This window comes from Palaemon carinicauda, chromosome 4 (genome assembly GCF_036898095.1).
Source record: "Palaemon carinicauda isolate YSFRI2023 chromosome 4, ASM3689809v2, whole genome shotgun sequence".
Classification (NCBI taxonomy): domain Eukaryota; kingdom Metazoa; phylum Arthropoda; class Malacostraca; order Decapoda; family Palaemonidae; genus Palaemon; species Palaemon carinicauda.
In genome coordinates, this window is record NC_090728.1 from 166702713 (window position 1) to 166716815 (window position 14103).

Below are 14103 nucleotides of genomic sequence, written 5' to 3' on the forward strand. Positions count from 1 at the left end.
GTGATACCTCGGTAGTCGAACGACTCTATACTCGAACAATTCGGAGTTCGACCAAAATTTTCGAGAAATTTTTGCTGCGGTGCTCGACCAAAAATTCGGTACTCGACCAGCCGAACACGTGACGACCGCATGGGCTTTGTGATGATCGCGCCATCTCGGCCACTCTCGCTTGTTCGGGAAGCATCAGTTCTCTCGAGAGCGTCACTCAGACAACGCGCGATCAGCATTCGTTGTGATTTAGTGATTTTCAGTGCTTTTAATTGCTTTTTTAGCTTTCATAATGAGTCCCAAGAAAGTAATGAGTGTTAAGGGGAAGGAGAAGAGGAAAACAGTGCGAACAACGATCGAGTTGAAGAAGGAAATTATAGCGAAATATGAGAATGGTGTACGAGTGTCCGATTTAGCGGTAGAATACGGAATGGCGAAGTCGACCATTTCTACGTTTTTAAAGCATAAAGAAATGATTAAGAAGGCGAATGTTGCAACGGGAGTTACGGCGGTAACTAAGCAAAGGCCACAAGTGATTGAGGAGATGGAAAAGTTGCTTTTAATATTTATTAAAGAAAAACAGTTGGCCGGGGAAAGTGTTAGTGAAGCGTTCATTTGTGAAAAAGCGTTGCATATCTATGAAGAATTAGTGAAGAAAAGTCCGAGTACCAGTGAAAGTGATTCATTTACATTTAAAGCGAGCAGGGGTTGGTTTGAAAAGTTTCGTAATAGAACAGGTATTCATCGTGTTACTAGGCATGGGGAGGCAGCTAGTTCGGATCAAATTGCAGCCGATAAATACGTGGGGGAATTCGATCGGTACATAAATGAACAAAATTTGATCGCACAACAAGTCTTTAATTGTGATGAGACTGGGTTATTTTGGAAGAAAATGCCAGCCAATACGTACATTACCAAGGACGAGACGAAGATGCCAGGTCACAAGCCAATGAAAGATAGGCTAACATTGTTGCTGTGTGCAAATGCAAGTGGCGATTGCAAGATCAAACCCTTGTTAGTGTACCACTCGGACAACCCCCGGGTGTTCAAACGAAATAATATTTGTAAAAGTGCACTACCAGTTATGTGGCGCTCGAACACTAAATCTTGGGTCACAAGACAATTCTTTACTGAGTGGATAAACGAAGTGTTTGCCCCCCAGGTTAAGGCTTACCTCATTGAAAAGAGCTTGCCAATGAAATGTCTTCTGGTTATGGACAATGCTCCTGCACATCCTCCAGGTCTCGAGGATGACTTGAAAGAAGAATACAGCTTTATCAAAATCAAATTCTTGCCCCCCAATACTACTCCCATACTCCAGCCCATGGACCAACAGGTCATTTCAAACTTCAAAAAACTCTATACCAAGGCCCTTTTCAGAAAGTGTTTTGAAGTGACCAGTGACACGAAGTTGACCCTAAAGGAATTCTGGAAGGAACACTTCAGCATCCTCAACTCTGTTAACATGATTGACCAAGCTTGGCGAGGTGTGACCTATAGGACATTGAACTCTGCCTGGCGTAAGCTGTGGCCATCATGTGTCACAGAGAGGGAGTTTGAAGGTTTCCAACCAGAGGCGGGTCCAAGCACTGCTACCCCTGTAATTTCTGATGACACTGATGTCGTTGAGGAAATTGTTGTCATGGGCAGGAGTTTGGGGCTTGAGGTCGACAAGGATGATATTGATGAGCTTGTAGAAAGCCATTCTACCGAGTTGACTGTGGAGGAATTGTTGCACCTGCAACAACAACAGCAGCAGGATCTGATTGTGGAGCAGGAATCTTCAGAAGAGGATGAGGTAAGGGAGGATGTTCCAAGTTCTCTCATCAATGAAATTTGTTCCAAGTGGGCAGATGTGCAGGCTTTTGCTGAAAAATACCACCCAGAAATTGCAGTAGCAAACCGGGCAGTGCATATGTTTAATGATAGTGTCATGTATCATTTTCGAAGAATACTGCAGAGGAGGAAGAAACAATTAACAATAGACCAGTTTTTCACAAAAGAAAAGAAAGCTGCTACATCAAAGCCTGTTTCTCCTCCAAAGAAGAGACAAAGAAGAGAAGAAACCCCTGAAATAGATCTGCCCACCCTTTCATTGGAGAGAGAAACAACTCCTGAAGGAGAACTACCCCGCCACATCATGGAAGGGGACTCTCCTTCCAAGCAGTAACCTCCCCCTTCCATCCTCTCCACATCCATCCCTGTATGCCATCGAACCGCTGCTCAAAGGTATGTTCACTACAGTACAGAAAATGGTTTAAAATTGTTTTATTTTAGTACAGTAAATGGTTTAAAATTGTTTTATAGGATTTTCTGACCAATTTCATACACATTTAGATAATTATTGTTGTTTAGGTACACGTTTTATTAATATTTTGGGCCTGTTCGAGTGCTTGGGAACGGAATAGAATATATACCATTATTTCTTATGGGGAAAAAAAATTCGGTACTCGAACAAATCGGAGGTCGAACACGGATCTCGAACGGATTATGGTCGAGTACCGAGGTATCACTGTATATATATATATATATATATATATATATATATATATATATATATATATATATATATATATATATATATATATTACTGTATATATATGGGTTATGGAAAAAATCTGCGAAGTGGTGAATCCGCGATGGTCGAACCGCGAAGTAGCGAGGGTTCACTGTACTCAACTTGGGAGCAGGGATCTGCAAAACGTCGGACATCTTCAAAAACCCAAAACAACACAGAGCAATGAAAAACACGTCTGAATCTTTGCTGGTGCTAAAGAGGAATGAAGGTAGTGGGGTGGGGAGGTGTAGGGGTGAAGGGAGGCTAGTCGTAGTAGGGGATGTTGATGAAGGAGAGGTCTAACTGGTGCGGGACCTATGGTCGTGGTTCTATCAAGCCCCAGTAACTATACCGACACTCATTGAGTGAGCAAGCTGAGTTAATTCCTGACATTCCATGCATTCCTTTTTTCTCTGGTATATTTAGCAATATTTATGCCTTAGAAATGGTGCTTTAAGGAGTATTTCACGGAGCAACACAGGTCGAGCCCAGAAATATATCTATCGGGTTCAGTATTCATGAATAATATTTTTCACATCAGTGTAATCGGAGCATTTTCTGAATCGCGTAAATTTAGTTAGGTACACAAACAGAAAATTATTAGTTTTGGAGTCTTTCAAGAGTATAGGGGGGTAAAATGAGAAGTCACAAAATTGTTGAGCTTTGTTGAATGATGAAGTCTTCAAAAATTTGAATCCCTATTTTGTGTGTCAAGTTGAGTTGAGACTTTTTAATGCTTGCTCATTCATATATAAAAAGTTGACAGCCGGAATGCTTTTGAAACAGTCACAGCTGAAGCATTGCAATACCATGGTTGTCAAGTCTGGATCGTGGCAGCATGCTTGGTCAGATTGAAGCTGGGAGGACCCAAGCCCAAGTCGCAGTAACATAAAGTGTGAGTTGGAACACCATCAGTAATCTGGTTCGACAATACCGAGAAACGAGCTACGTTGTTGACCGACCCCACAGTGGACGTCCCAGAGTGACAACAGTTCAAACAGACGCAGTGGATGTCCCAGAGTGACAACTGTTTGAACGGACTGTCAAATAGAGACTATTGCTGCATGATGCAGATTTGTGACTGCCAGCATAATCGAACATGAGTTTGCCACTATGGACAGAGACGAATTCCAGACCAAACCATCCGGAATCGGCTGCATCACTAAGGCGTCCATTCTCGAAGACCATGCGAGTTCCTGAAATGACTGACAACCACCCCCAAGCACAATTGAGATGGTCTTGGGAACACGTAAGTTGGAATTGTGCCAGATGGGGACATATCATCTCTAATGAGGCCAGATTCTGCTTGTTCAAGAACGATGGTCGTAAACAGGTTTGGCATCACGGGTGAGAGACATGCAGCTGGTTGCTTGCAGCCTGCCAGGTCTTTTCAGGTAGATAGCGACATAGTGTGGGCTGTGATCAGTGACACAGGGAAAACACATCTAGTCATTATCGATAGGAACCTAAACGCACGTCAATACATCGATAAAATTCTTGTCCCACTAGCTGTCTCATTACTATGCAGTGTTCCAGGATGACAGCGACCGTCCCCACTGAGTTTTAATAATTAGGGAATTGATGCAGCAGCAGCAGATCCAGACAATGGAGTGGCCGGCATGTTCTCGAGACCTCAACCCTACTGAACATGTCTGGGATCAGTTGAGCAGAGCAGTGAGGCAACGCGTCACTTAGCCAGTACCCTTCTAGATCTGGATTGATGCACAAGGAGGGAGGACCTATTATTGATTGTCAATAAATTTGTTCCTTGCAAAAACTTTTCATTTTGACCCCATATACACTTGTAGGACTCTAGAACAGACCATTTTCAGTTTATTTGCACCTAACTAACTTTACAAGATTCAGAAAATATTCCCGATCACACTGATGTCAAACACTTTGGTTTTGGATATTAACACCAGTAAATATGCCTCTCTAAAAGCAATATAGGTTTCTTTTCTTGAGAAGTGTACAAGTACATGGTTTAAAAGTTTACACAGCTGTTTCCAGCTCTACTGAAATCATTCTCCTATTAAAGAATGATGGTTTGTAATCTCAGATCATGGCAAAAGGAAAGCTGGCAGCCTTGACCCTGGCGCTTTGCCTCCTGGAGGGAGACAGTTAACTTGATTGTCAAGAAATGCAAAGAGGTGAATCTCATGTGTAGGCATTAGAGGCAAGAGTGAATATTCACATGTGATAAAGAAATTTATATTTCGTTACAATTACAACTTACAGTTATTAGAAAATGGTAAAAAGGGGAACTGTATTCAATCGGTAGTAGCGACGAGCGGTGTGTACAAATGGCAGGGACTTAATCAACCCAAGCTGATGACTTGCGCTTGAATGACCTAATGCATGAACAACAATCTTAGGTTGCTTATAAAGGATTATAGTGTGTCTAGTGGTGTTTTAAGAGGGTTAATTTGCATTACATAGTTTTTTGTCATAATGCATAAGACTTGGACTTAGTTAACTACTTAACATGAGGCATGCCTGTAATTAGTCAAATTATCTCTAAACATTATATTTTTGTATTATAATAATTACATGAAATCTAACAACAAAATATATTGACCAGTGTTAGACACCCGTCTTGGTGCTAATTTACAGTATATATTTTTTCTTTTACAGTCAAGATTGTTAACCATCAATAATTTTTGACAAACTAAGATATAGCTACACCTTTAGATACATGTCTTGTATTAATTATTGATATATTATTAGGTGTCAATTTGATATACCCAAAAGTACTAGAAATCTCTAATGCTATTAGTGACCCTTATTAACTAAACTGATAATAATATTGATGATTATTTTACTCAAGATTTATGATCAAGATTGAGAATTAAATTCAATTTTGAAGCTACAGTAGAAGACTTCATGCTTTTAATTCTAATATCCCACTTAAATAACTTTTGGAGTCATCTCCCAATTTGCAGACTTACTAATGATACATAATATTTAATTGTCAAATATCTATTAATATCCTGCCTTATAATTTCCTACATATCATCTTATGAAACTTGTAAAAATAAAAATCATAAACATCCACACTCCAACAATAAATAAAATCCTGATAAGGAACTGGAACTTAAAAATTAAAATGGAAATTTAATCATTTTTTTTTTCATTTCTTTACTCACTGATGTTCATATTTCTTCTCATTTAGATAAAGAAGTATAATTTAGAGGGAATCTACAGTTCAGTATTTTAAATAGTGTCACGGACAAATATGTTATTTTAAACAAAGGATAAACAGTAAAGTAAATGCGCAGGAAGTAGGGCGGATATTGCCAAGCTATTACCTTGTCTCCCTGATCCATGGGTTTTGTGGGAAGCACTTCGAACAGCTTTCGTTATTGCTTAGTTTGTGATAACCCAAGCACACGTGTACTGAATCTGTTTCCATGTCAACAAGTACGCCAGGGAAAGGGGACGCATAGTGAGAACCAGTATGGTGTGGTTCATCACCTGCCACTGTTACTTTTAGGCAAGACAAGCCCTCAAACCCCCCAGCAATGAAGGGGAAATAAGAAGACTCAGAGTGAGTCGAAGGCAGTTAAGTTCGAGTCCTACTCGTGAGTGGGCAACCCTCACTAGGCCCACCTACCATGGTAAGCCTACCTCAACCATGGCGGACGTCCATATGCCATAAGATGTCCAACGATTTCTTTTTGTAATATTACGTAGTCACATAAATGTCTCCCCGAGTGTCCGCTCTCCCCGTGTGTAATTATTGTATTAGTTAAAAGTTAATTCCATTGCATTTGACAGGTAATGAAATCCTTTAAGAGCCAGTGAGAAACTTATAATTCATCTGTTATGTAACCTCAAGATTTAAAGTTCCATTTCACTCGCTTTGAAGAAAATTTATGCTAATTTTTCTTGTCAAAAATTAACTTAGACAATAAATCCTCTTACGATGTAACAATGTCTAATTCACCGACTCCAATCATGTATTATTATGAAATTAACCCACGCCCTGTGACAATAGCTTCAGTAAACAATCTGGAGTCCCGTAATTCAAACTGTATTTTGATATGGTTTGTTAGAATTATGAATTAGCCTACCTCATTCCTTCAATGATATCCCACCTTTAACACTGTGTGAGTCAGCAATATTAACATCAAGGAAGCCTCTGGCTAAATCTTAGTTTACAGTTTTTGCTACTAACATAATAATAAAGCAAATATACCCAGGTATTACCTTCTCTCTCATACCCCTTACTATATTCAAATAAAGGGGATTTAAATTGCCTGAATAAATATATATATATATATATATATATATATATATATATATATATATATATATATATATATATATATATATATATATAAATATATATATATATAAATATATATATATATATATAAATATATATATATAAATACATATATATATATACATATAAATACATATATATATATATATATATATATATATATATATATATATATATATATATATATATATACATATATATATATATAAATACATATATATATATATATATATATATATATATATATATATATATATATATATATATAAAATAGATAGTATAGATTTACAAGTACACATACCTCTCTAGTATCAGGGATGTTAGGAGGTCGACGTTCAATCCCAACCTGTCCAGATCCTTGGTTCCGAGCTGGATAATCAGCAGCAATTACAAATTCTGATAAAGTAACATCAGAAGTGCCCCCAGACTCCAAAGGGATGTGGTTATCACGAAAATACTCGAGCAAGTCAAATATTGTTGCAAAGGACAGGTGCTGAACACGACAAGCTCCATCTGGGTTGATTGTCATTCTCAGATGCTGAGTAAGAAATTTAGTATCTATGTTACTACAAATTTCAAATTAAATACTATATATTATAATGAACTGGATTTAAGAGTTATCAATTTATGGTTGGTGAACTAAGACACTAAGTTTTCCCTGCACTGTAGTATAACCAAATAACCTCAGATTCTAAACAATAGTACAGTATTCCATTCTAAGTCAGTACTATATACTTAAAGTACTATAATTATTAACAAAGCAATAATGGTATTATTCTTGCTAATAATGAGCTTATACAATCCAGTGTTCTTAATAAACTAATAATGAGCTTATACAGTTCAGTGATCTTAATAAATATGCCTAAGGCAAAGATAAAATGCCCATATATGTGACAAAGAAAAAACAAATACAGTAAGTAAAAATTAGTCTCTATCAAATATCACTAAAGGTAAAAATATTATTAATAAAAATTGATAAAAAAGTAACCTAATACTTAAAAACAGTCACCTAAAATGGGGACACAATAACAACTTACTTCTACACTATTTCAATATACCAACTACAGCACATTCTTATTCAGTATTTTCAGTGTAAAAGGTTATACAGTAAACCCTGAAATGGACAAAATTAATATAAAAGCACATAAGAATGTTTTGGTGCAGGAATGAACTAGTCATCCAATAAATAATCCACAGCCATGGTAGATATCTCAGTATTACGCATTTTCTAATTGAATTAACCCCTTCCTCTACTAAAATAGCAAGACTACTACACCGAACTAGGTACACACCTGGTGTGTAGGCTCATATTCCCAACCAATCGTTTAAAGCAATGGATCTATAAAATTTGGTTTGAGAGGTTTTGCAACAAATCAACCATACTGGAGGTACTTGGTAACTCACATCTATGATCTGAACACTATACATTGTTGGAAGAGGTATGATGAAGGGGAAAAAATATTATTTATTGGCTATCTAGACTCAGACATTTATATATACAGTACGTACATATGCGTACATATTCTCATTCTCTCAAGTAGATGATGAAAATTTTGTATTTGGAAATGTGTAATCTCTCTCTATAAAAGATGAAAAATTAATATATGGCTATAGTCACTTGGGGTCTCAAGAGAGGTAGGTGATGAACAGTAGCCTAATAGCCAACTGTGTCACTTCCAGAAATGCTATCAAAGAGCATGTGCGCCATTCAGAGGCTTTTCCCTTCCTCTTATAAGACAGTGATAAGTGAAAAAAACAATACTGTAAAATACTGATCTGGATTTAGTATAGATATGCTTATTTAAATAGTATTTTATTACCATAAACCTCGTATATCTGATTTAGACTTAGTCCACACATCAGCTATTTAATTGTCTCATATTTTGTGTTCCAGGTTTGTAACACTTAACTGCAAGTAGACTCGGATGAGAATAATTATGGCTAGGATTTACCTTGGAAGTGCAGCTACAAGTCTCATTTTTTTTATTTTTTTTTTTTTTTTTTTTTTTTTTTTTTACCCATGACAGCTAAAGTGCAAGCCCAGTAAATGTCCCAAGAACAGAACTGATAGGAGACATCTTTGAGATATACTTTTCAGAACTCTGCCTCTTACCATAACATTGAAATGAAGTGGACTCTGCCTCTTATAAGGTTATTACCATATAAAGTGAATGTAAATAATAAAATGTTATCTGGGCAGCTTGTAAGTTAATTGTATTGGTTAATATTCTTATTATCATTAAGTGTATTATGAAGACAAACATATCACATGAAAACATTTGATTAATGCCTGTTAACCTATAGTATTAAGGGCGACCTTTGGAAAATTAGCGCTACATGACCTGAAATTACCTATTTTAAGAGGCATTTATGATTGCGCAAGGAAGTCTTCCAATAGAGATTTTAAGAAATCTATGAAATTATTTTCTTGTGGTTGCCATGTGAAAAGAACATTGACGATTGATGTGTTGTTTAAATATTTCAAGCTTGTGATCAGATGATTTGAGTTTTTTCTATATGGAGGGTTCTCAGAAAATTAGGGCAGAGGACACCAGTGAACTAAGCCAAAGGTGTATGTTTACTGTACTTAATCAAAAAGTGGTTGGAATAGGTGAAACTGGAAAATAAATTTTAAATCAATATATTTATTACATTTCTGTTGAGGAATTACTAAGGTGTAGAGTTAATAGTTTTTTCTTTTTTTTTATGATTTCCTTCTAGTTTCTTTTCATAATCTCACCATGATCCTCATTATTCTAAGTCATGAAATTAAATTGTAATTCAATACCTTTTACTAAAAAGGAAATCTTACCTGAAGTACACATTACTTATTGGGTCTCCTTACCCAGATCCAAAACAAGGGGCGGTGCCCATTTATCATAGTGCTCTCTGGGCCAGTTAGTCAAAATGGGATTGGGGTTGTTAGCCCTATACCAAGTCTGCGTGGTATACCTGGCTGCAGCCTACTAATCATAGCATAACTGGTGCCCAGACCTGGAAGGTACAAACCTTTGGATGACATGGCACATGGCATCATCGTCTCTAAAAGGTCGTAATACCCAGAGAAACCTTCAAGTATAAAATCGAGTCTCAAGTCACTTGTATGTGATTTAATTGCTGAGGTTAAATCCCTGAAATTCCAGTTGATGACATGAGAGATCATTGAGCCGTCTCCATTATGTCCTGTTACAAGTGAGGTCACGACTGTAACAACCAGTACTCCCTTCAATTCATCAGCTTGGCCGAATGATAATGGTCTTGCACTCCCAATTACTGGAGAGGATCAAGCATTTAGCTGATTTCAGACCCATCCAAGGTTCACGACTGCACCTCCACCTGTAGCAAGTTTCTGGGAGTCTCCTGTATTTTGTGGACCTCTTGCTCCAACTACTACCTTCTTAGCCCACTTGAGACCCGTAACAGTGAAGTAGTAAGTCAGTTCCTGGCTAACCAAACTTAGTGCAGCAGACTAGAAGTGGTCCCTACAGCTACTGTCAAATCAGATGCTGCCATTACAGGGGTCATCCCCAAGCAGACCAAAGGATAAGGTTGAGAGGAGACCAAACTCACTGGTACAGCCAGTATCCCAGGAGTCATCCAGTGAGAAAGATACAGACAGTGATTCCTCTGGCTATCACTCCAGCTTCTGCTCTCGCACAGCTGACAGTGCCACCAATGAGGGAGCCAGAACCTTATGGTCAGACCACCATTTGTCTGACCTGGTTGAGGCCATCAACTCATGGAAGAGACCCAAACCTCGTGTCTTCCAGTTGGAAACTGGCCATAGCTTCTCCCATTTCCTGAGGGACTTTGAGGCATACTGTGCCAGCAGAAATGCTGAGGGAAGCTCTGGTCGGTGGACTACTAACTGGTAAAAGAGACCGTTTCAGCAGAGCTACCTGGAAGGAGGTCAAACGGCTGAAGAGTTACGCCATTTGATTGGTGTCCCTGTACCAGTGTGCCTACCCTTGTCATAGTTTAGTCCAGACAAAGCTGAGGTGGAAGCTCCTCAAAACTGTCCACAGTGAGGAGGTGAGTTGATTGGAACAGTCCTTGGTGACCATCAATGTCTGGCTGTCGTCAGACCACTTGGCAGGATGTTCTGCACCTGCTGAGTGTCCTGGATCATCTGGCTATTAAGACGTGTGGGTCCCTCATGACACAGCTCGTATGCCGACATGGTTGTCATGGCTTCTCCTAAGCATGTAACTACTGTGCGTGCCTATCTTTGCACGCCTCCTCAGCCTGTTCCAAAGTCTGCGCCTGTGGAAGTGCACATGCCATTATTGCACACACCAGACAGGTCTCCTCAGTTCCAGAGGAGATACTATACTTGGTGCAAGACCATAGCACTTGTATATTGAGTGCTAGGGATGCCTTAACTTGTGTTTGTGCTGTAACTCAGCTAGCCAACATGTTGTTCAGTGTGGGCAGCAAACACAGCACCCCCACATCTCCAGTTCAGTGGTTGGTTACTGCCAGCAGCCCTAGGAGGGAATACACTGCATTCCAAACTCTTTAAAGTGGAGGGCATTACCCGATACTGCTACCCAGACCCCGTTGCCCTGCTCTGGTTCAACCAGTAACAATTAGACTTAAAACAGTAGCGATCCAGCGCTTCTTCTCAAGTAGTTGAGGAGAAATTGAGTAAAAAGTAGAAGCCAGGAAGTTCACAGGTACAGAGGAGTACCATAGAGCATTAAACACCATGCCTTTGGTGTAGAAGATACGGCTACATAGAAGGGAGGCGTGAAAGCTGAGAAGCTTCCTACAAGTATTCCGGTGGCAGCCTCGGAAATCTCAATTTTCGAGGTTACCTCACAACCTGTAGAGGTTGTTGAGCCTCCTATGACACTTTCAGGATGGGCCAATGATAACCTGTCTCTTTACAATGTCCAAAGCTTCCTCTACTGACTCCTTCAAGGACAAAGAAAAAACTGAAGACATACTGAAAACCCTTCGTAGGGTCAAGATGGTGCAGTTGATTCCTGTCCCACTCATAATTGTTCCAGTGACCTTGTCCGAGGTTTCATCCAGTGCTTGATACTCTCATTAACTCCAAAGTGAAGGTCAACCTCCTGTCATCGAGTGTGGTACAGAAATATCAGCTCCAGATGGTGCCCAACACCAATGGACTGAATAGTTTAGGGGCAATAGAACCAAGACCTTGGGTACTGTACTTTTGACCCCCATATTGCATGGAATTACATTTGCCCCAAGTGTGTTTCATGTACAGCCTTTAGTCTATGGCTAGGCACCTGGTGCTCGGTTATCAGTTCTTGAGGGCAACTGACTGAGCATTGGCAGTACTTCCAAAGAGCCTCTTTTGGAGTATTATCTATCAATACATAGAACCTGTCAGCAAGTATTTTATCTACTTGAGGTCCATGCAGCCGATTCAACTAGGATTGCTGGTATTGAGCCTGTACTTGACCTAGTTACTGTGGATTTTTTTGAGGGGCATGATACCTCTTTTAGGTGCCCTGCCTCTCTGTTCAACTGTTAGCCGGAGATGTACTATGATGACAACATCATAACTCGTGGTCTGTCAAGGAAAGCTACACCCATACCTGGCATCCTAGATCTGAAAGACTGCAAAGCTTCAGATATAGACAAGGGTTTCCAGGAAGGAACTGCCAAGATCAAGAAGGGTGATCTCTTGGGGAAGGTATTCGTCATGGCAGTGATGGATCCTCCTCTATCCTGCCTAATTGTACAAGAGTGCAATCTTACACCTGAACCAGGTACTGTATATGAGAAGAGACAGACTGTTTATCTCAGTTAAACTTGATTTTGTCATCATTTTTCTTGTCATCAGTACTGGTGATGATGACGCGGGAGAGTGAGCAAGCACACTAATATGTATCCACCTGTATGACAAGATAACCATTTATGAAAGGGTACGGTGGTTTACAAAATCAATTGCTGACGCTGATGAGGAACAGTGCCAGGAGTTGTTTAACTGGGTATTATTGAACTCAGCATCTCTCCTTAGTCTTCACCCATTGCTCCAGTACTAAAGAAGGAAAACAGTATATGGTCGTGTGTGTGGACTACCGTAAACAGAATAAGGCAACGATCTCTGATAAGTTCCTGATGCTAAACATTGAAGATTCTATATTTGGACTCCAAGGGGTCAAGTATTTTACAACCCTTGACCTTGTTTGTGGATTCTACCAGTTACCCTTAGCAAAGGAAAATAAAGAGTAGAGAGTTTTTTTTCTACAGCCTTTGGACATTGGTAGTTTTGACATTTATCGTTTAGACTGAAGAATGCACCTGCAGTGTTTGAGAGAAATACAGAGTATCCAGCAGAAGTTCCCGAATGCCAAGGCGATTGTTTACATTGATGACATTTTCCTTGGAGCTTCTTTCAAGGAACACCTGAAAGTGGTAGAAGGAGTTTTGCTACTCTCCAGAGGCACAGGCTCAAGATAAAGCTAGGAAGTGTTCTCAAGTTTGGGCCGAAGTTAAATATCTTGGCCATAAGGTTGGATGATCTGGTATGTGTAAGCTAACAGAATACATCCGGAAAGTGGAGGGCTCACCTAAACCTAACCCCGTGTGTGAGCTACGACAATTTTTGGGACTGGTAAACTTCCAAACCATTATGTGCGAAGACTGGAGGGTAGAAATCTCAATGGCCAGAAAAGTAAAGTGAACTATACAGATGATCTGTGCCTTTGAATACCTGAAGGAAATGATCAAGGAAAAGACGACATCATGCTTCAGGTGAGGGTGTTGTTGCTTGCCTGTGCCAAAATAATCAGCACCATCACCATCCATATCGCAAAAGTTCTTTTATATATACTACCTTGACATAATCTACCATAAATTTCTCGAACAAACTGGGAATTTCAGACCGTGTAACTTTAATATTAAAGAACATGGTTGACCCCTATACGTGACACAAAGGGAAAGTGTATCTTTATCATTTAACAATAGCCTATTCACACTGAGGACGATATACCTTGCTAATCTTTCTCTAAATGTTACTAACAAAAATTAAAAACTCCAACTGAAAAAAAAAATAAATCAGTTGAGATGGAGAGGTGCAGCTCATGCTGTTTAAAACTGACATAGAACGCACTTAATAAGAAGACGCTAATAGGTTCTATCCTCCTCCCACGAGAGGACAACCAATCACCAGTTAGGACCCCCAGAGGGCAGGGATACAAGGAGAAAGAGAGAGAAAACTTCTGGTTTTATTTTGTAACGCCAAAAAGTTTTTGCTCACACTTTAAAGGATATTAGCACTGTAACTCATAGG

The 14103-nt window shown here is 39.2% G+C and overlaps 1 protein-coding gene and 1 long non-coding RNA gene across 5 annotated transcripts in view; one reads left to right on the top strand and one right to left on the bottom strand.

The window, feature by feature from the left end:
• LOC137640169 (uncharacterized) overlaps positions 1-8833 on the top strand; it is a 241973-nt gene extending 233140 nt beyond the window's left edge. The window contains exon 3 of the long non-coding RNA XR_011044312.1: positions 8728-8833. This is a non-coding gene — a long non-coding RNA (uncharacterized lncRNA). The remainder of the gene's footprint in view (positions 1-8727) is intronic.
• Positions 1-14103, bottom strand: part of Lnk (SH2B adapter-like protein Lnk) — a 155058-nt gene that overhangs the window by 35939 nt on the left and 105016 nt on the right. For all 4 annotated transcript variants that reach the window (XR_011044310.1, XR_011044311.1, XM_068372692.1 and 1 more), the window contains exon 7: positions 7135-7371. Coding sequence is in view for 2 of the 4 variants with exons in the window: in XM_068372692.1 (XP_068228793.1) it covers positions 7135-7371 (237 nt within the window). In the remaining 2 variants the exon portion in view is untranslated. The remainder of the gene's footprint in view (positions 1-7134; positions 7372-14103) is intronic.